Source organism: Hyla sarda, chromosome 2 (assembly GCF_029499605.1).
Source record: "Hyla sarda isolate aHylSar1 chromosome 2, aHylSar1.hap1, whole genome shotgun sequence".
Lineage (NCBI taxonomy): Eukaryota > Metazoa > Chordata > Amphibia > Anura > Hylidae > Hyla > Hyla sarda.
This window is the reverse complement of record NC_079190.1, coordinates 159,183,665-159,206,216: the sequence shown is the minus strand read 5'-3', so window position 1 is coordinate 159,206,216 and position 22,552 is coordinate 159,183,665. Positions and strand designations below refer to the sequence as shown.

Here is a 22,552-nt window from a genome sequence, read left to right as displayed (position 1 = left end):
GCCGCTCCCGATGGTGATCCCGGGCCTCCGCTGGGCTCTCCTGGTCTTCTCCGGTCCTCTTCTGTCTTCTCCGGTCATCTTCTGTCTTCCGCAAGGCCTTACTGGGCCTATTGGATGGCGTACGCAGCAGCGTATTGACGTCATCGGAGAGGGCCGAGAAGACACCGGAAGACCAGCACTGGACCCGGAGGGCACCCCGGAGCATCGTGGAGGGGTAAGTAATACTTACCGCACCACACGGGGAACATTAAGCTACTATCCGGCAGCAGCTTAAGCATTTGGCGCTGCCGGATAGCACTTAATGCGATCGCCCCGACATAAAAAAGCATTGTATGTCGATGCTGACATCGATATGCGATGGCCTCTTAGAGGCCATCATATGTCGATTTCATCATATGTCGGGGCCGTCGTAGGTCGGGGGGTCACTGTAGTATGCCATGTGTTTTTTTTGCTGTTCTGGCACCATAGAGGCTTCCTAAATGTGACATGCCCCCCAAAAACCATTTCAGAAATACTTACTCTCCAAAATCCCACTGTTGTTCCTTCCCTTCTGAGCCCTTTACTGCGCCTGCAGAACACATATGAGGTATTTTCTTACTCGAGAGAAATTGGGTTACACAGTTTAGGAAGATTTCTCTTTTACCCCTTGTAAAAATTCAATAACTTTGAATTTTCTCCTTCATTTTGCTGCTATTCCTGAGAAATACCTAAAGGGTTAACAAACCTTTTGAATGTCATTTTGAATACTTTGAGGGGTGCAGTTTTTATAATGGGGTCATTTGTGGGGTATTTCTAATATGAAGGCCCTTCAAATCCAAATTTTGAAAATTTTGTGAAAAATTGGAAAATTGCTGCTATACTTCGAAGCCCTCTGGTGTCTTCCGAAAGTAAAAAAAAAGTAAAAACATGTCAACTTTATGATGCAAACATAAAATAGACATATTGTATATGTGAATCAATATATAATTTATTTGGAATATTCATTTTCCTTATAAGCAGAGAGCTTCAAAGCTAAAAAAAAAAAAAAAAAATACAAAATTTTAAATTTTTTCAGCAAATTTTAGAATTTTTCGCCAAGAAATGATGCAAGTATCGACAACATTTTACCACTAACATAAAGTAGAATATGTCACGAAAAAACTATCTCGGAATCAGAATGAAAGGTAAAAGCATCCCAGAGTTATTAATGTTTAAATGGCCGGGTCCTACAGTGAAAATTGGCTGGGTCCTTAACCTCTTAAGGACAACAGATTTTCTCATTTTGTTTGTTTCGTTTTTTCCTCCTCACCTCTAAAAATCATAGGGGGAGATTTATCAAAACCTGTCCAGAGGAAAAGTTGCAACCAATAAGATCAATTCTTTCTCATTTTGCAGAGGCCTTGTTAAAAATTAAAGAAGCAATCTGATTGGTTGCTATGGGTTTTGATAAATCTCCCTCATAGCACTTTAAATTTTCTACCTACAGACCCACACGAGGGCTTGTTTTTTGTGCCACCAATTTTACTTTGTAATACCATCAATCATTCACCACAAAATCTACGGCGATACCAGAAAAAAAATTTGTAAGGAAAGACTGAAAGAAAAAAAAAAACCTGCCATTTTGTAACTTTTGGGCAAATCAGATTCTACGCAGTACATTTTTTGGTAAAAATTACACCTTTTCTTCTGTAGGTCCATACGGTCACAATGATAACAAATTTTTATAGATTTTATTTTACTACTTAAAAAAAATTATAACTACATGTACCAAAATTAGTATGTTTAAAATTGTCATCTTCTGACCCCTGTGAGGCTGCTTTCACACTACAAAATTCATCCGTTAGAAGATCCGTTCTAAACGTCCATTAGAAAAGCTTTAAAAAAGATGTTAAACGTCCATTATAAAATCCCATTAAAGTCTATGGGATTTTTTGATTATACGTTATGACCCGTTATAGTCCTTCATGAATAACGGCTGTTAGTTGTGACGGAAGAAATAACGGCACATGCACTAATTTTTCTTCCGTCACAAGAAATGGGTAAATTAATGGCCATTATTTTTAACATTGAAGTCTATGGCTGACGGATGAGCCTTTATGTCATCCGTTTGCACCTGGTTTATAATATCCAATATTATTTTTGAGCATGCTCAGAAGAGGTGACTTCAGCAGACTCCTGCAGTGCTGAGGGATTGATACTACTCCTATCATGGAACGGACTTGTTTCCATGATGGAAGTAGTAGTTCCCTGGCTGCGGGAGTCTGGAGACAGCTGGGGAGGCTACATTAGTGTTTGTACTACTACCCCCATCATGGAACAGACTCTGTTCCCTGATGGGGGTTGTAGTACAGGGGCTGAGGGATTGATCGCACTGGGTTTCACTTCTGAGACCCGATGTGATCCGAAGTTATTAAGCAGGGGAGCGGGCGGCATGGTCCGCAACCCTGCGATGTATGGTGTGTGTTATCTTTCATTTTTGAATCTCTCGCGGGGAGCCCTGAATGGTTCCTCAGTACCGGCCATTCAGGGCTCCCCGCAAGGGATTCAAAAATCCCATTGCAGGGTTTTTAAAATGTAACATTGTGAGAGGCAGCAGGGGCCACATGTACTGTATATTAAAAGCGCTGTGGGGGGAAAGATATATAGCGCTGCAGGGGGGGGGGGGCGCAGACATAGAGCCTATATATCTAGCCCCCCCCAGTGCATTTATAATATGCCATGCCCCCTGCAGTGCATTTATAAATATATACACCCCCCGCCGGCGCATTTATAAATATATAACCCCCCCCCCCCCCACTGGCGCATTTATAAATATATACCCCCGCTTGCGCATTTATAAATATATATAAACACACCCGCCGGCGCATTTATAAATATATAACCCCCCCCCCCCCCCCGCCGCATTTATCAATATATACCCCCCGCCGGCGCATTTGTAAATGTATACCCCCGCCAGTGCATTTCTAAATATATACCCCCCCCCTCCCCCTGCCGGCACGTTAAATATCCCCCCGCAGCGCATGTATAATATGCCCCCCACAGCGCATGTATAATGTACCCAGCACAGCGCATCTATATATTTATGCCACTGCAGCGCAGTGAAAAGCCTTCTAACAGCAGCATCGGCCGGCCCGATGCTGCTGATAGAAATACTTTTCATACATAGCGGTGCGGCGGCATATGTATATAGATGCGCTGTGGGGGGCTGATAACGCTATATATCTGCCCCCCCCAGCGCATCTATATACATATACCCCTGCAGAGCTATGAATGAAAAGCATTTCATAGTGCTAGCAGAAAAATTGGAAAATTGCTGCTATACTTTGAAGCCCTATAATGTCCTCTAATTTGTAAAAGTAAAAACACGTCAACTTTATGAAGCAAACGTAAAGTAGACATATTGTATATGTGAATAAATAATTTATTTGGCATGTCCATTTTCCTTACCTGTACGTCCTGAGTCCACTCCCGTTCTATAACGCGGGGCCACGCTGTGGTCTAACAATGGCGGGGACCCGTGGCTAATAGCGCACGGCACTGATTGCGGTGCCGTGCGCTATTAACCATTTAGACGCGGCATTCAAAGTTGATCGCTAAACTAAACTAATGCCAGTTAGCTCAGGGGGCTGTTCGGGACCAAACAGCTGTAGGACACGAGGAGGGTCCGCTTACCTGCCTCCTTATGTCCAATCGCCGAATGATTGCTCAGTGCTTGAGATCCAGGCATGAGCAGTCAAGCGGCAGAATCATTGAGCAATGGTTTCCTATGAGAAACCAATGATCAATGTAAAAGATCAGTGTGTGCAGTGTTATCGCCCCTTATGGGAGCTATAACATTTAAAAAAAAAAGTGAATCATCCCCCTTTTCCCATTGAAAGAAAAAAGTGTAAATGAAAATAAAAATAAACATGTGGTATCGCCGTGTGCGGAAATATCCGAATGTTAAAAATATAATTAATTAATTAAACTGCCCGGTCAATGGCGTATGCGCAAAAAAATTCCAGAGTTCAAAATAGCGTATTTTTGGTCACTTCTAATATCATGAAAAAATGAATAGAGCGTTCAATAAGTCCGATCAATACAAAAATGGTACCGCTAAAGGCTTCAGATCATGCCACAAAAAATGAGCTCTCATACCGCCCTATAAGCAGAAAAATAAAAAAGTTATAGGGGTCAGAAGTTGACAAATTTAAACGTACAGTAACCGCCCGACATGCGATGGCCCCGACATATGATCAAATCGACATACGATGCTTTTATGTCGGGGCCATCGCATTAACTGCTATCCGACAGCGCAAAATGCTTAAGCTGCTGTCGGATAGCAGTTTAAGCATCCCGGACAGGTTCACTTACCTATCCCCGCTTCTCCAGGTCCACTTCGCGATCCTCCGGCACTTTCTGCATCTTCTCCAGGGTCCGGGCCTCGCTTTCCGGCGTCGTTAATACGTCGCTGCACACGCCGTCCCGGCGCCGCAACGTAATAACGTCACCCGGACACCGGAGAAGATGCAGAAAAAGCCGAAGAAGACACCGGAGCAGCGGGACAGCATCGGGAGCGGTGAGGACGCGGTCCGGAGCGGCGGGGACAGGTGAGTATAACTTCCAATACTTTACATTGCACGAATTCCTCAACATACGATGGAGTCGACAAACGATGGGTCGTTTGGAACGAATTACCATCGTATGTTGAGGGACCACTTTCCTGCATGTAGTTATGATTTTTTTTAGAAGTACGTCAAAATAAAACCTATTTTTACTGAAAAATGTACCGCGTAGAAACTGAAGCCCCCTAAAAGTTACAAATGGAGTTTTTTCTTCAATTTTGTCGCACAATGATTTTTTTTTTGTTGTTTCACCATCGATTTTTGGGTAAAATGACTTGACGTCATTACAAAGTAGAATTGGTGGCGCAAAAAAATAAGCCATCATATGGATTTTCAGGTACCAAATTACATAGTTACATAGTTAGTACGGTCGAAAAAAGACATAAGACAAAAAGTTATGATTTTTTTAAAGTAAGGAGGAAGAAACGAAAATGCAAAAACGGAAAAACCCTGGGTCCTTAAGGGGGTTAAATCAACTGGTGGCAGAAAGTTAAACAGATTTGTAAATTACTTTTATTGAAAAATCTTAATCCTTCCAGTACTTATCAGCTGCTGTACGCACCACAGGAAGTTCTTTTCCTCTGTCTGACCACAGTGCTCTCTGCTGACACTTTTGACCATTTTTAGGAACTGTCCGGAGCAGGATAGGTTTGCTATGGGGATTTGCTCCTACTCTGCACAGTTAATAAAATGGACAGAGGTGTCAGGCCAAGGAAAATTCAAAAGAAAAGAACTTCCTCTGGAACATACAGCAGCTAAGTACTGGAAGGGTTAAGATTCTTAAATAGAAGTAATTTACAAATCTGTATAACTTTCTGGCACCAGTTGATTTAAAAAAAAAAAAAAAAAAAAAAAAACATTCCAGTGAAGTACCCCTTTAACTCCCCTCATCATAAGCCACCGCCTGCCTTTTTTTTTTATTTGCCAATTTTATTCCTTGACATTGTGCTGTATATTCTACTCAATCAGCTTCAGAGACTGAGAAAGGGTGTTACCCAGCATACGTAACATCATTTGGAGCCCTGCAGGGGAGAGCTTCTGCCCTCTCTTCTATGCTGCTCTGAACACAGCCTAGAGCTGATCAGTGTTGGATGTGCTGTGATTGGCTGAGATCGCACAAAGCCAATTCCCCCCCCCCCCCCCCCCCCAAGCTCTGAACTTTACAGTCCCTGAGCTTTGGCCAGAAGCTGCAAAAGGGAGCAGACATATCCAGCACAGTGTTTAGTACAATATTAAGCACTATAGCACTATGCACTGAAGGCATCGTGACGCTACAGCAGTGTTTCCCAACCAGGGTGCCTAGCGCTGCTGCAAAACTACAACTCCCAGCCTTTGGCTGACCAGGTTTGCTGGGAGTTGTAGTTTTGCAACAGTTCGAGGCACATAGGTTGGGAATCCTTGCTCTTCAGTCTAGCTCAGCTCGGAAAAGGAGTTGAAATGTTCAGCTCTGTACTAGGGCTGCAGCTAACGATTATTTTAATAATTGATTAGTTGTCGATTATTTTATTGATCAGGAAAAAACGTCAAAATGCCCAAATAAGGGGTTCAGCTGATTCTACTTGAAGAATTATGTACAATGGCCATATTAAAAGTATTCTAGCATGTGATGTGACCAAACAGCATTTTTGACTTTTTTTATTTATTTTTTTACGCCGTTACGTAAGTTTACGCCGGTTGGTATACAGGGTCATTATTAATGATTCTGTACAGAAACCAGCGTAAATTTGATACAGCTGCATGGGTAACTGTCTGAACTATTAAAATAAAATGTTAATGATTTACTAACATTTAATTGTTAATAGTTCAGACAATTAGCCATGTATAGCAATAGGAAAAGGTGGAGCTAATTTTTATTGGGGAGCGGTGTATTTGCACTTTTTCTATAGCACTCCTATACACATGGGGGTATATATAGGAATATATATATATGTATTTTACTTTTGGGATTATGTCCATTACTAATCATGTACAGTTTGGTTATATCATCTGGGTCTCATTATATTAAGCCTGTATGTTGGGATATACTCAATATTATCTTATTAGGCTATGGGTAAGGTTATTTTAGTGTATTACGGTTTAACAATCATGTATACTAGGGTCATATGAATCACCATATGCCAATCATACCCGTGGGTTCATTTCTATAGTCTGGCATACTAATTTTGTATATTAATTTTGCATACCCGTGGGTTCATTGTTATAGTCTGGCTTACTAATTTTGTACATCATTTTGCATACTATGATATATTAATTGGGTCATTTCATTATTATTGTTATTATTATAACATCATATAAGTATTTTCAATTGTATAACCATTTCTCCTATACCGTATTATCGGTTTATACATGGTGTTCCTCTGTAATTTTTGCCCTCTTTCATGATGGAGAATATGGGAGGTTCCATTGGTCATGTGGCCACGGGCCATGTGACCCAGAGGCGTGGTTATCCTTGGATACTCACTATTGTTCATTGATCGCGCTGTTGTGTCGGCCTCGGCAGGCATGTCAGCGTGGTTTCCTTGGTGACCGCGCCTCTGTTATCACGTGACCGCTCGTCATGCGGTCACATGACCTTAAGATGTCATCACGTCGGCTGACGCGGACGGAGGTGGCGGTCTTTAGGGGAATACTCCTATCTATTATATCATGACGCCATCTTGGCGGCGTCCGAGGACGCCGACTAATGCATAGACGCCATTGTGTTGGAGATTTTGGACATTTCATGGGCATTATCAACGCCGTCGCATAATGTGGTTACGCCCCTATGTGTCAGCTGACACAACAAGATGGCAGCCGCGGCGTGGTCTCCGTTGTCACACCTGCAAGGTATTTTCTGTATTTTGTGTATTTTTTGTGATTTATTTTTGTATATAAGACAGTGTTAGTTCACGTCTCCACACTCCTGAGGAAGTCACTCAGTGACGGAACGCGTGGAGGTTTTTCGGACCGGGCATATGGGTGATATTTGCTCCCACTTCATGCAGTCCTTGCCTCCTATCTGACCCCACGTATTTATTTCTTGCTGGCATCTTTGGTTCATTTAATATTTTTTATAATTATTGTTTGCTTGGCACTTTATTTCCAGATGAACCGCATGTCATTGTCTGATATCTATTGTGATACCTCTATATATAGGTTCAATTTGCACATGACACTTTACGGTTAGTTTGTGTGATCTAGGTCAGACGGGGGCATTTTGTACTGCAATTATTCTTATTTTGGTAGGTGAGCCACATTGTTTCAGCCCTGGTCCGGATGAGACATATACCATGTCTCATTTGTGTGGTGTGGCCCGTTATGGGCCTTTTTAAGTGGTTTTAATTTATTTTTCTGTGTCTGTCATTATTGTTGTTTTTTCTACTATGTCAATCATGTGCTCCTAATAAAGATTGTTATATTTTTGCATTAATTGAATACCCATGGTGTGCTTCCATTTGTACATTATTTCTGGGTTTGTTGCAGTACATGCGGGACATGTCGGCTTCATTCATTCACTGCCGCCGGGGACAACGAATCGGGCGATTATTCGATAACTGGATTCGTCGACAACTAATTCCGTTATCGAATTTAATTGATTTTATCAATTAATCGTTGCAGCTCTACTCTATGCACTGCTGATCTGAGGTTTCACCTGCATTTTCTGACTTGCCGCTGCACGTGACAACTGCAGGTAGGACCAGAAGTTTTGTGACCAAACTTTTAGGAGTTAATTTACCACATAAAGTTAAATTTTTTTTATTAAGTATATCAGAAAAGTAATTTTAAATAGACTTATCTATAATATATTAAATTTCATTGATGGTGACAGGTACCATTTAACTTTATGGGTTTATAAGCGGAGTTGCATGTCTTTGAAAGCTAAATTCTGGTTAATCAAATGTGAGCTTTCTCTTAAGTGTTTCTTTGCAATCTATATATTTCAAGGGGGGCAACTTCACTGGCGTCTTTGCCTGTGATTCCTTCTCTTGTTTATTCTTCTTTGGTGTTGCAATGTCTTCTTGCAGTCTGATGAGTGCATTGTTGTTATGACCGGGTGAAAAATCCTCTGAAGCAAAAAAAACTGTTTAAAAAAAAAATTTAAATGCATTAAGGTAAATTAAAGTAACTCATCACTGACACACCTACATTCATGCTTACATAATTAATGCTACATTTTTATTGAAACTTTTAGGCTAGAATTCCACTGAGGTTTTTCAGGCAAAAACGCTGATAAAAACGCCCATTTTGCCGCACAGGGTTTTTCTGTTAAAAAAAAAAAAAAACACGCAACGGCCAGATGTTAGCTGCAAGTCAATAGTGAACTGCAAAATTGCAGATCCACTTGGCATTTTTCATTTCGGCATTTTTTTGTTGTTTTTGTTTTTTAATGCTTTGTGCATTTTTCCTAGTTTGGCGTTTATCGGGCAAATCTTGGCATTTTCCTTCCATGGAAGTCTATGAGAGTGAAAAACGCCCAGAAAAACACCATGAGGGTTTTAACTTTGGCGTTTTTGCCAGCGGTTTTCATTCTTTTTTGGAGTGATGGGGATACATTTTTAAATAAAATTTCATAAGGTACCATTAAAAAATAAGAAAAAAGATACAGTAGTGATGGAAAAAATAGTATTTAACAAATTTATTTTTTTTATAACAAAATTTTTATTAATTTTTAAACAGGGTTCAATTTATGTGGGCGGCAGAAAACTAAACATGTAGCCATCAATAATAAAAATGTAGAAAGAGACCATTTAAATGTAAAATTAATGAATTATAAAAAATATATTTTGTTAAACTTTTTATTAATAATGGATTTTAATAATGTGTTGAACAAAATGTGTTTTTTTTTTTTTTTACTTTTTTTTTTTTTACTTTTTTGTAGATATTACAGTGTTCCATGATGGGATTAGTAGTACCTGTACTAATTTACAGATTGCAGCGGGTGTCACTTCTGACACCCGCTGCAATCCTCTGGTATTAGCTATAGAAGCAGCGACAGCCATACTTGTCTGGTCCCCTGCCCGCACTATACTCCGCTATACTCCGATTCTCCTAGGACTGTATCCACCTTTTCCAGCCCACAGGAGCACCTGAAAGCTGAACAAATTTATGCAGGAAAAGTCATCAACTGCCGAGCCGAGAAATTCGTGACAAATCGAATTTACTGTAAGTTCGCTCATCTCTAATATTGAGCCTGCAATGTGTATACAGTATACCCATTGCTGGCTCACTTAACCCCTTAACCCGCTATGCACCAGCCCGGCAAGGAAAGAGTTAACTTAAACTGCTGGACAGTGTAGGTTAACCCTTTTGGGCGGTATACAATATATACAGCTATCTATAGATGGCTGTATATAGTGTATACAGAAGACAAGGTCCACTTACCTCCCTCCAGTCCCAGCTGGGTCAGTGTAGCTCTGCCCCAAGTGATGACCTCATTAGGGGTGGGGCTACAGACAGGAGCCAGGCTGGTTTGTCTGAGGCTCTGTTCACATTGTCCGTTTTGTATAATGTGAACAGACCCTTCTGGCAGTGCCCTCCCAGACAGGGAAACTCCAGTTGTTGCTAAACTACAACTCCCAGCATACCCAGACAGCCAAAGGCATTATGGGTGGTCTAACCAAATTAAAAATTTTTTTTTCTTCTCGTTTCAGATCCTGGTAATGTCAGGCTGTATACAGAGGATTACGATGGATTACAGCGGATGAACTGGATTTTTCTTCTTTTAATAAAATGGTTAATGAGGGCTGTGGGGGAGTGGTTTTTTAATAAAATAAATTTTCCAATGTGTTGTTTTTTTATTTTTATTTGTTTTATAGAATTTTCAGGCTAAGTAGTGGATGCCATCTCATTGATGGAATCCATTGGTAAGCCAGGGCTTAGCGTTAGCCCCAAAAACAGCTAGCGCTAAATCCCAATTATTACCCTGGTACCCAACGCCACAGGGGTACCAACAGGCCTGGAGCATCAAAAATGGCTCTCTTTTAAACGCATAGGGGTTCTCTGTATTTTTATTCTCAGCCAGATACCAACCAGGCAGCAACAGCCTGACATTACCAGGGTGCACAAGGAGCATTGTTACTAGTCCTCCCCATCCTAAATAACATCAGCCTGTTACCATCTAGGCCAAGGAGCGCCATTTTTGACGCTCGGGCCTGTTGGTACCGGCTCTTCCTGACCACCCTGTGGTGGTGGGTACCGGGGTAATAATTGGGGGGTTAGCTCTAGCTGTTTTGGGGGCTAACTCTTAGCCCCAGCTTAGTAATGCATTCCATCAATAAGACCGCCTCCACTGCTAAGCCTGAAAATTCTATTTAAAAAAAGACACATTGGAAAAATTATTTTATTTAAAATACTCCCCCACAGCCCTCGTTAACCATTTAATTAAAAGGAAAAAAAAATCCAGTTCATCCGCCGTAATCCTCTGCATACACGGATCTGAAACCAGAAGAAAAAAACAAACAAAAAATTGGTTAGGACATTTTTGGCACTCTCCGCTAGGGAGAGCGCCCATAATGCAATGTCTTACCAATCAGGAAGCCTCCAATTGGGGCAAAACTACAATTCCCGGCATGCTGGGAGTTGTTGTTAAGCAACAGCTGGAGTCTCCCTGTCTGGGAGGACACTGCCAGAAGGTTCTGTTCACATTATACAAAACGGACAATGTGAACAGAGCCTCACACCCTTACCAGCCTGGCTTAGCTACGTGGGGACAGGGAGCGAGAGAGGTAAGCCGACCTCGTCTTCTGTATACACTATATACAGCTATCTATAGATAGCTGTACATACTGTACACTGCCCAAAAGGGCTATAGGAGCAGGGAGTCCTGTCAGTCTGGAGACAGGATTCCCAGCTCCTGTAAATAGTATACACGGGTACACTATGCCCCCTGTATACTATATGGCCGGGGGAGGTGAGGAGTGATGCTATAATCACTCCTCACCTCCCTACACTCTGTGGACCGGGTGCTCAGCATCCGACCCACAGAGTGGTACCCTGAGAACTGCCACAGGGGACAAAACAGACTGTTTCCACACACCAGGAAAAACACCAGAAAAATAGGGAAAATCAGTGCCAGTTTTTTGCTGGTGGGGAACAAATCTCAGGGAAATCCCTTGCCTAACACAGGGAGAATATTGGCTAAACAGGCCTATTATTGCCCCATCAACTGAAAAACGAGCAATTGCTCATTTCTCTGCTGATCGCTGGAAACGTGCGGCCCTAAAAATCATTGTTTGTATGCTGCATATCTCTTTGTGTAAACAGCTGATTTGCAGATGGCAGTGATATAAGTGAAGAGCTGCACAATCATTGAGCCATATAAAAGCCTCAATAAATGTCAATCGGAAGAGTCTGCTTATCTAAAAAGACAGAAAGATTTAAAGGGGTACTCTGGTGGAAAACAATTTTTGCATATCAACTGGCTTCAGAAAGTTAAACAGATTTGTAAATTACTTCTATTAAAAAATCTTAATTCTTCCACTACTTTTCATCTGCTGTATACTACAGAAGAAGTTGTGAAGTTCTTTTCTGTCTGACCACAGGGCTCTCTGCTGACACCTGTCTGTGTCAGAAACTGTTCAGAGTAGAAGCAAATGCCCATAGCAAACCTCTCCTTCTCAGGACAGTTCCTGACACAGACCGAGATGGCAGCAGAGAGCACTGTTGGCAGACTGAAAAGAACAACTCAACCTTCTTTGTAGTAAACAGCAGCTGATAAGTACTGGAAGGGTTAAGATTTCTATATTAAAGTAATTTACAAATCTATTTAACTTTCTGGCATTAGTTGATAAAAAAAAAAAAAATTTCCACAGGAGTACCCATTTAAGTCACATGTCCTTTTTCTGTACAATTGGCATCATAGATCTTATTGCACAGAGAAAAGTTGTACAGAGAGATGCCAAAGAGTATATGGATCAGATATACGCCAAAACTAGGGGGTAGAGTTATCAAAACCTGTGCAAGTTGATCAGTTGCAAATAGCAAATCAGATTACTTAAAATACAAGAAGCAATCTGGTTGCTATGAGCAACGGGTCAACGTTTCCTCTGCACAAGTTTGGTATATCTCCCCCATAGGGCAGTGTTTCTCAAGCGCGGTCCTCAAGAACCCCCAAGACCAACCAACCACTTTACCAATAAACAGAGAAATGTAGGCTGGGCCTCCATGAGGATGCTGGTGAGCCACAAATCTCATTTTGCAATAATTTTGAAATACCGAAACGTACACTCACCGAAGGACATTTTTATTTATTTAATTATTTTTTTTGTCAAGGGGGTTTGAATAAACCTAAGGCAATTATATTATAGGGGAGATTTATCAAACCTTGGTCAAAAATACAGTGTAGCATCTGCCCATAGCAAAAGATTCCAGCTTTTATAATTTATTAGGCATTTAAAAAAAATTAAAGCTGAAATCTGATTGGCTGATAAGGGCAACCGCTCCACTGTTGCTTTGCACAAGATTTGATAAATATCCCCCATTTTTTCGTGGTGTTGTTTTAGGGTAACAAAAGTTTTACAAAAAATAAAACCTGACAAACATATGTCAACGTGACCTAGGGCAGTGTTTCTCAAGCGTGGTCCTCAAGAACCCCCAACAGGTCATGTTTTCAGGATTTCCTTAGTCTTTTACAACTGTGGTGATTCACTGACCATAATTATATCTCCTGTGAAAGACTAAGGGTGCGTTCACACAGAGTAATTCAAGAGGAATTTACTCAAGTAATTCCTCTTGAATTCTACGCTCCAAATTAATGCCTTTCTCCTCTGCCCATTGACTTTAATGTTATTTCCGCTGTCCTGTTCACACTGCGGAAATTCTGCTAGCAGAATTCCAACGCTGAATTCCGTTACTTTTGAAGAAAGAACATGTTCATTCTTCAAGCGGAATCCGCTAGCAGAAATCAATTGAAGTCAATGGTTAAAAAAAATTCCGCCCGACATCGTTTTTGCGCGGAATTCGTGGATAATTTGCCCGCAATTTGCACGGAAATGGCTGAAAAACCCTTCACTTCTTTCTCCCCCATGTCCGCGCGTAAATTGCGTGCGAATTTCACGCAGAAATAAAATTCTTTTTTCCCGCCCGTAAATTTTTCACGTGAATTACTCTTCATTTACTGCGTGTGAACGCACCCTAAGGAAATCCAGAAAACATGACCTGTTGGGGGGTTCTTGATGACCGCGCTTGAGAAACACTGCCCTAGGTCACGTTGACATATGTTTGTCAGGTTTTATTTTTTGTAAAACTTTTTTTACCCTAAAACAAGCCGGGCACCACGAAAAAATGGGGGATATTTATCAAATCTTGTGCAAAGCAACAGTGGAGCGGTTGCCCTTATCAGCCAATCAGATTTCATCTTTAAGCTGGAATCTTTTGCTATGGGCAGCTGCTACACTGTATTTTTGACCAAGGTTTGATAAATCTCCCTTATAATATAATTGCCTTAGGTTTATTCAAACCCCCTTGACAACAAAAAAAATAAATAAATGTCCTTCGGTGAGTGTACGTTTCGGTATTTCAAAATTATTGCAAAATTAGATTTTATTGTGGCTCGCCAGCATCCTCATGGAGGCCCAGCCTACATTTCTCTGTTTATTGGTAAAGTGGTTGGTTGGTCTTCGCATCCATGGTATAAAAGTTGACAGCGGTCAAATAACTTAAAGGGGTTATTCAGGAATAGAAAAACAGAGCGGATTTCTTTGAAACACAGCACCACACCTTTCCTCAGGTTAGGTGTGGTATTACACCTTGGCTCTATTAACTTCAATGAAACTGAGCTGCAATACCACAGACAGACTGAGGACAGGTGTGGTGCTGTTTTTTGTTTTTTAAGAAACACCACATTTTTTCTAATCCTGGATGACCTGTTAATTCATAGGACCAGTTTCCCTTGCTAAGTCTACTTCACTAAAGGTGCTGAACAGTATTCTCCACAGAATACATAAAATATGATTGAACTCTGGAAACACTGACAGTGACCTCCATGATCATTAATTGGGTTCCCAAGAACCCCATACTTTTTCACTAGCTCAGCAACATTGAGGGAGAGTTTGTATGGAATGATGGTCAAGTGTGCATAACAACATTATAGATCTTGATGAGTCTATTAACATCATAGATACATGCCCTTGTTGCCTGTATGTACATACCTTGCCAGAAAGTTCATTCACAATACATTTACTGCAGTTTATCAAAATTGAATAATGGTGTAGCATGGGTAATATTTGATTTGTAACTGAACTATAAATGTGCTGTACTTTTTGTGATAAATGGGTTATCTTGGCCCTGGAAGTAGTATATCTGACTGTGGATTATAGACCAAACACGTTGTACACCCAAGGTATAAATACACCCAATGGAGTAGCTGGGGAGGCCATAACGCCATACTTGGACACATAAAAGGCAGATCATCTGCTGTAATGATAGTTACCTGAGTTTGGTCTCCTCCTCCTGAATAAATAGTCTTCAAATTCCTGGAATACAAAGAGATTTAGTTAGAATACTATATGGCTGTTATGGAACTCTTTGTTCTTAAGATGTTATGGAACAGTTCTTAAGATTACATAATTTATGTTAATATGTCTGAATAAGTAAGTTTTCATATAAAGTTATTGTCTCACCTGGACAGCCATTTTTATATGCCTTTTTAGGCCATATCAAATACATTTCAGAGGGTCTGCCCAGACCCCTTCTATTAGCCAGTGGAGTTACTAGAAAAAGGCATGTAACACTTTGGCAGATTTGGCCTGTTCATGTATTAGTGTTTTCCTCAAGTACCCCCCAACAGGTCATGTTTTCAGGATTTTTTTTTAGTCTTTCACAGGTGATATAATTATAGTCAGTGAATAAGGCATCACCACAGTTATATCACCTGTGAAAGACTAAGGATATCCTGAAAACATGACCTGTTGGGGGTGCTTGATGAGTGTGCTTGGGAAATACTGATGTATTATATTCATTTGAATGTTTATTAGTGAAATGGGTACACATCAAAAGTTTTTTGATTGGTCATGGTCTGAATGGTCAGACCCTAACTTATTGCAAGAACGAGTCGGGAGAACTGTATGCTGTGTTCTCTCCCAGCTTTGTGCCACATGACAGACAAACTCTCAATATAAGTCTGTGGGACTGCTAGTTCTAGCCACGTTTGATTAAAAACATACAAAAGAGAAAATGGGACTATAACTGAAGAAAAAAAAGCTGGCGATGGCACTGCTCGATAAGGTTAATTCACAGGAGTCCAGATGTAAAGAGTATCAAAATTGTATTGACATAAAATACAATAGGACAGAACATTAGCAAAGTACAAGATGTGTTTCGGGAGTAAATCCTCCCTTTTTTCAATTGTGAGAAATGGGACAAAATACAGGAATATGTACAGTTGAATTTGGTGCCAAGGGGGAGGTCAGAGTTCACATATGTGGTCGCTTGTGTGGGTGTCACACAGGTTATGAAAGATCTTTTACAGGATCCCTTGAAAGGATGGCAGTACACACACCAGGACCTCGCTCCAGTCCGAGGAATACCAAGCCTCGTTTTTATTTCTCCATTGAACAGAATGTGAAGACTTTTTGGAATAAACACGAAAGCACTAATTTTTGTTCATTTCAAATACTTTATTCAATATATGTCCCCTCCTATATTTTTATTACAACACATGGTAACTTTTATTAAGTTTTCTGTAAAAGATATTTCATAACCTTTGTGACACCCACGACAAACGACCACCCATGTGAACTCTGACCTCCCCCTTGGCGCCAAATTCAACTGTACATATTCCTGTATTTGGCCCCATCTCATCAGACAGCCATTTCTCACAATTGAAAAAGGGAGAATTTACTCCCGAAACGCATCTTGTACTTTGCTAATGGTCTGTCCTATTGTTTTTGTGTCAATAAAATTTTGATGCTCTTTACATCTGGACTCCTGTGAATTAACCTGATCGAGCAGAGCCATCACCAGCTTCTTTTCTTCAGTTATAATCCTGTCTACTTGCCGACCCCCTCAAGGACATCGACCGCACATCTTACCCCAACACGGAGGGGTTATATGCATGAACACAGGGTTCACCCAAGGTGAGCATACTACCACCCTGAGACCTAGGGACCACTGATCCCACGGAATTACACGAGGCGCTGTCCTCTCTCTTTTTTTTTCTATCCTATATTTCAAAACAGAAAATAGGCTGATAGCATCAAAAAGTAGTACAAAAACGTACACATTTATGACATTTACTATGTTTTGGCCTCAGAATGCTTTACAAAGGCCTATGCTGAGGCTGAAACATAGTACATGCACTTTATTGGGATGTCATTTTCTGAAATAAATGTGTAAGTTTTTTATACTACTATTTTCTATGCTGTCAGATAATTTATATAGTAGTTACATTTCAAAAGTTTTAAAGTGACAGGTACACTTTAACCCCTTCCTGCCCCAGGACGTATGCATACGTCCCAGTTGTTGACATGTTTGCCCAACTAGAGGTATGCATACTTCCTGGCAATGTATGCATACTTCCAGCAAGACCAGGCTGTCAATCACAGCCGGGGTCCCGCCGCCGCTGCCTTGACCGGGATTGCGCAAGTCTCTGCAGCATTAACCCACAAAATCTATGGGAAGGGGGTGATTCCACAATGCGATCATGGGATCCCATTGGTTGCCATGGAAGCAGGAGGCCAGCTGTTGGCCTCCTGTCTGCTGGCCTCCTGTCTAGTACTGCCGCCTGTGAGGTCCAGCCAAAAGCTGTATTGCACAGGATGCATGTCAGTGTACACACTGACAGTTATACTGTGTTGCAGTACAGATGTAGTATAACCAGTAATGATTTGAACAATAAAATGATAATATTATGTATACCGCATGGTGAACGCTCTAAAAAAGTTTTTGGGTCAAAAACGTGGAGTAAAAAAGATAAAAGGTAACATAAATTGCAAAAATGGTACCAATAAAAAGTACAGCTTGTCCCGCAAAAAATAGGCCCTCACACAATGATGGAGGAAGAATAAAAAAGTTATAGCAACACAAAAAAAAGGGGAAAAAAAGGATTTTGTTTGGAAAAGTAAAAAGAACATAAAAAGTTATACAGTGGTCCCTCAACATACGATGGTAATCCGTTCCAAATGAACCAACGTTTGTTGAAACCATCGTATGTATGTCCCCGCCGCTCCGGACCCGTCAACGTTGGTCACCGCTGCCCTGGATGTTGTGCTCCATCGCTGTCGCCGCATCCCCATGGTGTCCTCGCCGCTACAGAACGTCTCTGTTGCCTGGGTACGTCGCTCTCTCCTCGCCATCATCACGTCACTACGCACGCCGCTCCTATTGGATGACGGGACGGCGTGCGCAGCGACATGATGACGGCGATGGAGGGGATCCCGAAGAGGACACTCCGGAGCCTCGAGGACAGGTAGGAGACCATCACTGGAGCACACGGGGCACCGTAAACGGCTATCCGGTGGCAGCTGAAGCAGTCAGCGCTGCCGGATAGCCATTTATGCGATGACCCCGACATACAAAAGCATCGTATGTTGATGCGGCCTTCAACATGCGATGGCCTCTGAGAGGCCATCGCATGTTGAAATTATCGTATGTCGGGGCCATCGTAGGTCGGGGGGTCACTGTATTTATATTGGATATTGCCATAATCGTACCGACCTATAGAATAATTTCTTTTTACTATACAGTGAATGCCATAAAAATTAATTTGAAAACATCAGAACTTTTTACATTTTTCATAAGATTTTGAAGTTTTTCAAAAAAGTTGCATGAATCAACAAAGATTTACCACTAATATAAAGTAGAATATTTCGCAAAAAACAATCCCAGAATTGTGTCATTAAGTAAAAGCATGTCAGAGGTATTACCACTTAGAGACACATGCCAGATTTGGGCTCGGGCATTAATACTATTTATTTATTTTTTTCTTTATATAGCGCCTACAGATTCTGCAGCGCTATTTACTTTGCTATGCCCAAACTGGCTTTTATTATATAAAAAGGTCTCAACATTTTGTCTCCATAGCTGAAACTTTGCCTTTGGTGAATATTCCTCCCTTTTAAGTACACTACTGCCTATTTCTCCTCCTGTTTATGGCATACACCTTAGTTACTTATGTACTACTTTTCTGTTCCCAGTCCCACTGTACCTCACTCCAAAGATGATCCAGTTCAATTTCATTTCTTTCACACTGAATGTCTAACTCTTCACAAGGTTTAAACTGCTCGTTTGGATCCACAAAAAGATAAAAACATGCCTTATATTCTTCCATATTCATCATTTTAATGCATACTCCATTTTCTCTCATCATTTTTAAACTGATTTTATTGTCATAATCATGAAAGTTATAAAATTTGGAAATATTTAAGTTCATGATTATTTTTTCTTTGCTGTTAATGAGAAATTTGCATACTTCTTCACAACAATTAAGGCAGGGACTGTAGGATGCATATAATGTGATTTTATATTCAGTCTCAATTTTTGTAGGATTTGCACCAAAAAATTTTGAGAGTTCCCGTAAAACAATTATCTCCGCATGCTCAACTCTTGGATTGTTGTAAGCATAACCCCATAGCTTCCATGGTGGTTTCTTGTCCTCAAGGCTGAAACACACCAATGTGTTTTTCACCAAATCCACAGTATTAAAGTTATTATTAAATTCTTCTTCCGATAAAAATTTCCTGATGAACAATGTCTTGTCTATTGTAACTGCAAGAAATTAGGATAAGATATGTTAATGAAGTATATATTCAAGGCGAACTTTTTAACACATAAGAATGTTTACTTTGCATTCATCACTTGCATTTGTTTTTGTTAGTACCGCAAAAAAACCTATGGGATGTGGGCCGCTGTAAAGAAAATCTACAGAAGTCCAAGGGCCCCAGATCTTATTAAATCGTTCTATAGTATCCTGACGGAGAGGAAAAGTGTGTTAGACACACCCTCCGGTTTATGTCCCAGTAGGCAGACCGCAGGGTGAAGAGTCAAGTACTTACCCGTGACTGAGTATATTAGGGGCAAAATAGCCCTCAAAAAGGTAATTACATGAGGACATGTCAGCCATATATGTAACATAGTACCTTCATCTGGACATCCCCGAAAACAGAGTGGGGAGACCGAGGGAAAGAGGACATGTAAATGAGTCGGAACTAGATATGATCTATGCAGAACTTTAACCCCTTAAGGACCTAGGGCATATGGATACGCCCTGGCTTTCTGGTACTTAAGGACCCAGGACGTATTCATACACTCGTGGGAATTTCGGTCCCCGTCTGGGTGACTGCTGATATCTATCAGCAGCCACCCCGCGCAAATGCCCAGGGGGGTCCCCCCCATGTTGGCGATCGGCGCAAATCGCAAGTGAATTCACACTTGTGAATTGCGCCTATTCCGGGTCATATGGGTCTATAGTGACCCGGAATATAAGGGGGATCGCGGTTGTCTAAGACACCTACGATCCCCCTGAAGGGATAGGAGTGAGGTGGCAGGGGTGCCACCCCTCCTATCCCTGCTAATGGTGGTGTAGATGCGACCACCAATAGCAGATCGGGGGGGGTTAACTTTCGTTTTCCCCGTCCTGCCCACCCACAATAGGCAGGGCAAAACGCCGAAGATCACTTACCCGTCCGGAGGCTGCGGGCGACGGTGATCGGCGGGCGTCGATGTGCGGCAGAAGAGGACGGCTCCCAGGATCCTACGGAAGCCGGTAAGTTGGCCTGGAGGGCTACAGTCTGAGGCTTGCTGGAATATGTAGTTTTGCAACAGCTGGAGGGCTACAGTTTGAGACCACAATACAATGGTCTCTAAACTATGTCCCTCCAGATCTTGCAAAACTACAACTCCTAGCATGCCCACATAGCTGTTTGCTGTCTGGGCATGCTGGGATTTGTAGTTTTGCAACATCTGGAGGTCCACAGTTTGTAGATCACTGTGCACTAGTCTAGAAACTGTAGCCCTCCAGATGCTGAAAAACTGCAAATCCCAGCATGCCCAGACAGCAAACAGCTGTCTCGGCATGCTGGGAGTTGTAGTTGCGTACCTCCAGCTGTTCCATAACTACATCTCCCTTCGGTGATCAGTACATGCTGGGAGTTGTAGTTTTGCAACAGTTGGAGGCACACTGGTTGGAAAATACTGAGTTAGGTAACAGAACCAAACTGAAAGTTTTCCAACCAGTGTGCCTCCAGCTGTTGCAAAAGTACAACTCCAGCATGCACGGTCTGTCAGTGCATGCTGGGAGTTGTAGTTTTGAAACAGCTGGAGGTTTGCCCCCCCCCCCCCCCCCATGTGAATGTACAGGGTACATTCACACAGGCAGGTTTACAGTAAATTTCCTGCTTCAAGTTTGGGCTGCGGCAAATTCTTCTGTTGCAAAACAACAACTCCCAGCATTTCTGGACAGCCACTGACTGTTCAGGCATGCTGGGAATTTAGCAAAAGCTGGAGGCACCCTGTTTTGCAATCACTGGCGTAGAATACCCCTATGTCCACCCCTATGCAATCCCTAATTTAGTCCTCAAATGCGCATGGCGCTCTCTCAGTTCGGAGCCCTGTCGTATTTGAAGGAAACAGTTTAGTGCCACATATGGGGTATTCCTGTACTCGGGAGAAATTGCACTACAAATTTTGGGAGGCTTTTTCTCCTTTTACCCCTTATGAAAAGGAAAAGTTGGGGGCTACACCAGCCTGTTAGTGTAAAAAAAAGAAAAATTTTACACTAACATGTTGGTGTTGCCCCATACTTATTTTTACAAGCAGTAAAAGGAAAAAAAGACCCCCAAAATTTGTAGCCCCATTTCTTCTGAGTAAGAACTGGGGCACTACAATGCTCAGAACAGAAGGAGCGCCATTGGGATTTTGAAGAGAAAATTTGTCCGGAATTGAAGGCCACGTGTGTTTACAAAGCCCCCATAGTGCCAGAACAATGGACCCCCCCCCCCCACATGTGACCCCATTTTGGAAACTACACCCCTCACATAATAAAAGGTACAGTGAGCATTTATGCCCCACAGGTGTCTGACAGATTTTTGGAACAGTGGTCCGTAAAACAGCCCACTGTTACAAAGATCTGTCAAACGCCAGTGGGGTGTAAATGCTCACTGCACTCCTTTTTAAATTCTGTGAGGGGTGGGGTTTCCAAAATGGGGTCACATGTGGGGGAGGTCCACTGTTCTGGCACCACGGGGGCTTTGTAAATGCACATGGCCCCTGCCTACCATTACAAACAAATTCTCTTTCCAAAAGCTCAATGGTGCTCCTCCTCTTCTGAGCTTATCCCACGCTCTACAATTTTTTTTTTAAACCCCCTGCACCCTCAAAACTTAAGATATACAGTAACATTCCATACGAAACTTACTGCATGGTTTTCTTGTTTTTCTTCCTTCTGTTACTCCGTTCATCTTGCTGTTTTCATGAAGGAAGCTGGGCGGTCCTACTGCCCACATCACGTGACTTCCCCTTGCTTGTGTGAAACTACATTTCTTTAAAGCTTCTTTAGTTTGCTCCTAGCTCACTACAAAGCTATGTTGCATACTATTTTGCTGACAGCCTCTTTACAAACTATGGAGCTGTTATGGTTTGCTGATGTGCTTAAAAACATCTATCACAGGCAAACTTTATGCTAGTAACCTTTAGCAGAGTGTAAGGAATCCCCATGTATACACCCTTTAACTCCTATATGGAGTCAAGCTTTTTCTGCTGGGAATCTCAATGCTGTGTCTACGAAGAAAACACCTACGAGGGCAGAGTGCATAACAATATCTTGAAAGTAATGTTGGATTTACAATTAATACATTTATATTAAATTGATGGCTGCCACAACATACACTATTTACCTTTAGATTTGTTCTTATAATTAGAAATATATACCAGCTGCAAATACCACATGTAGGACCAAGCCGATAGTTTCCATAGTGTCAGAGCACAAACTAACTCCGCCAGAACATTCAAACATATTGTGACTTACTGTCCTCCCTGCGTCCGACTTCCTTCCTTCT

General features: G+C 41.6%; 1 protein-coding gene across 1 annotated transcript; it reads right to left on the bottom strand.

Annotated features, from left to right (window-relative positions):
* Window positions 1-8,353: 8,353 nt before the first annotated feature.
* Window positions 8,354-22,118, bottom strand: LOC130355469 (DNA dC->dU-editing enzyme APOBEC3-like). The gene is made up of 4 exons (XM_056555625.1): window positions 21,913-22,118; window positions 18,706-19,265; window positions 14,992-15,034; window positions 8,354-8,643 (listed from the first exon to the last, which is right to left on the bottom strand). Exons 1-4 carry the CDS (start codon window positions 21,998-22,000, stop codon window positions 8,453-8,455), a joined length of 882 nt encoding a protein of 293 aa, XP_056411600.1. The 5' UTR covers window positions 22,001-22,118; the 3' UTR covers window positions 8,354-8,452.
* Window positions 22,119-22,552: the final 434 nt, after the last annotated feature.

Excerpts from the sequence above, each read along its gene's own strand:
- LOC130355469 (XM_056555625.1), bottom strand. The coding sequence starts at position 22,000 with ATGTGGGCAGTAGGACCGCCCAGCTTCCTTCATGAAAACAGCAAGATG. Across the intron at positions 19,266-21,912 it reads AAAAACAAGAAAACCATGCA|TTACAATAGACAAGACATTG; the intron begins GTAAGTTTCGTA and ends AATTTCTTGCAG. Across the intron at positions 8,644-14,991 it reads GAGGAGGAGACCAAACTCAG|TTTTTTTTGCTTCAGAGGAT; the intron begins GTAACTATCATT and ends TTTTTTAAACAG.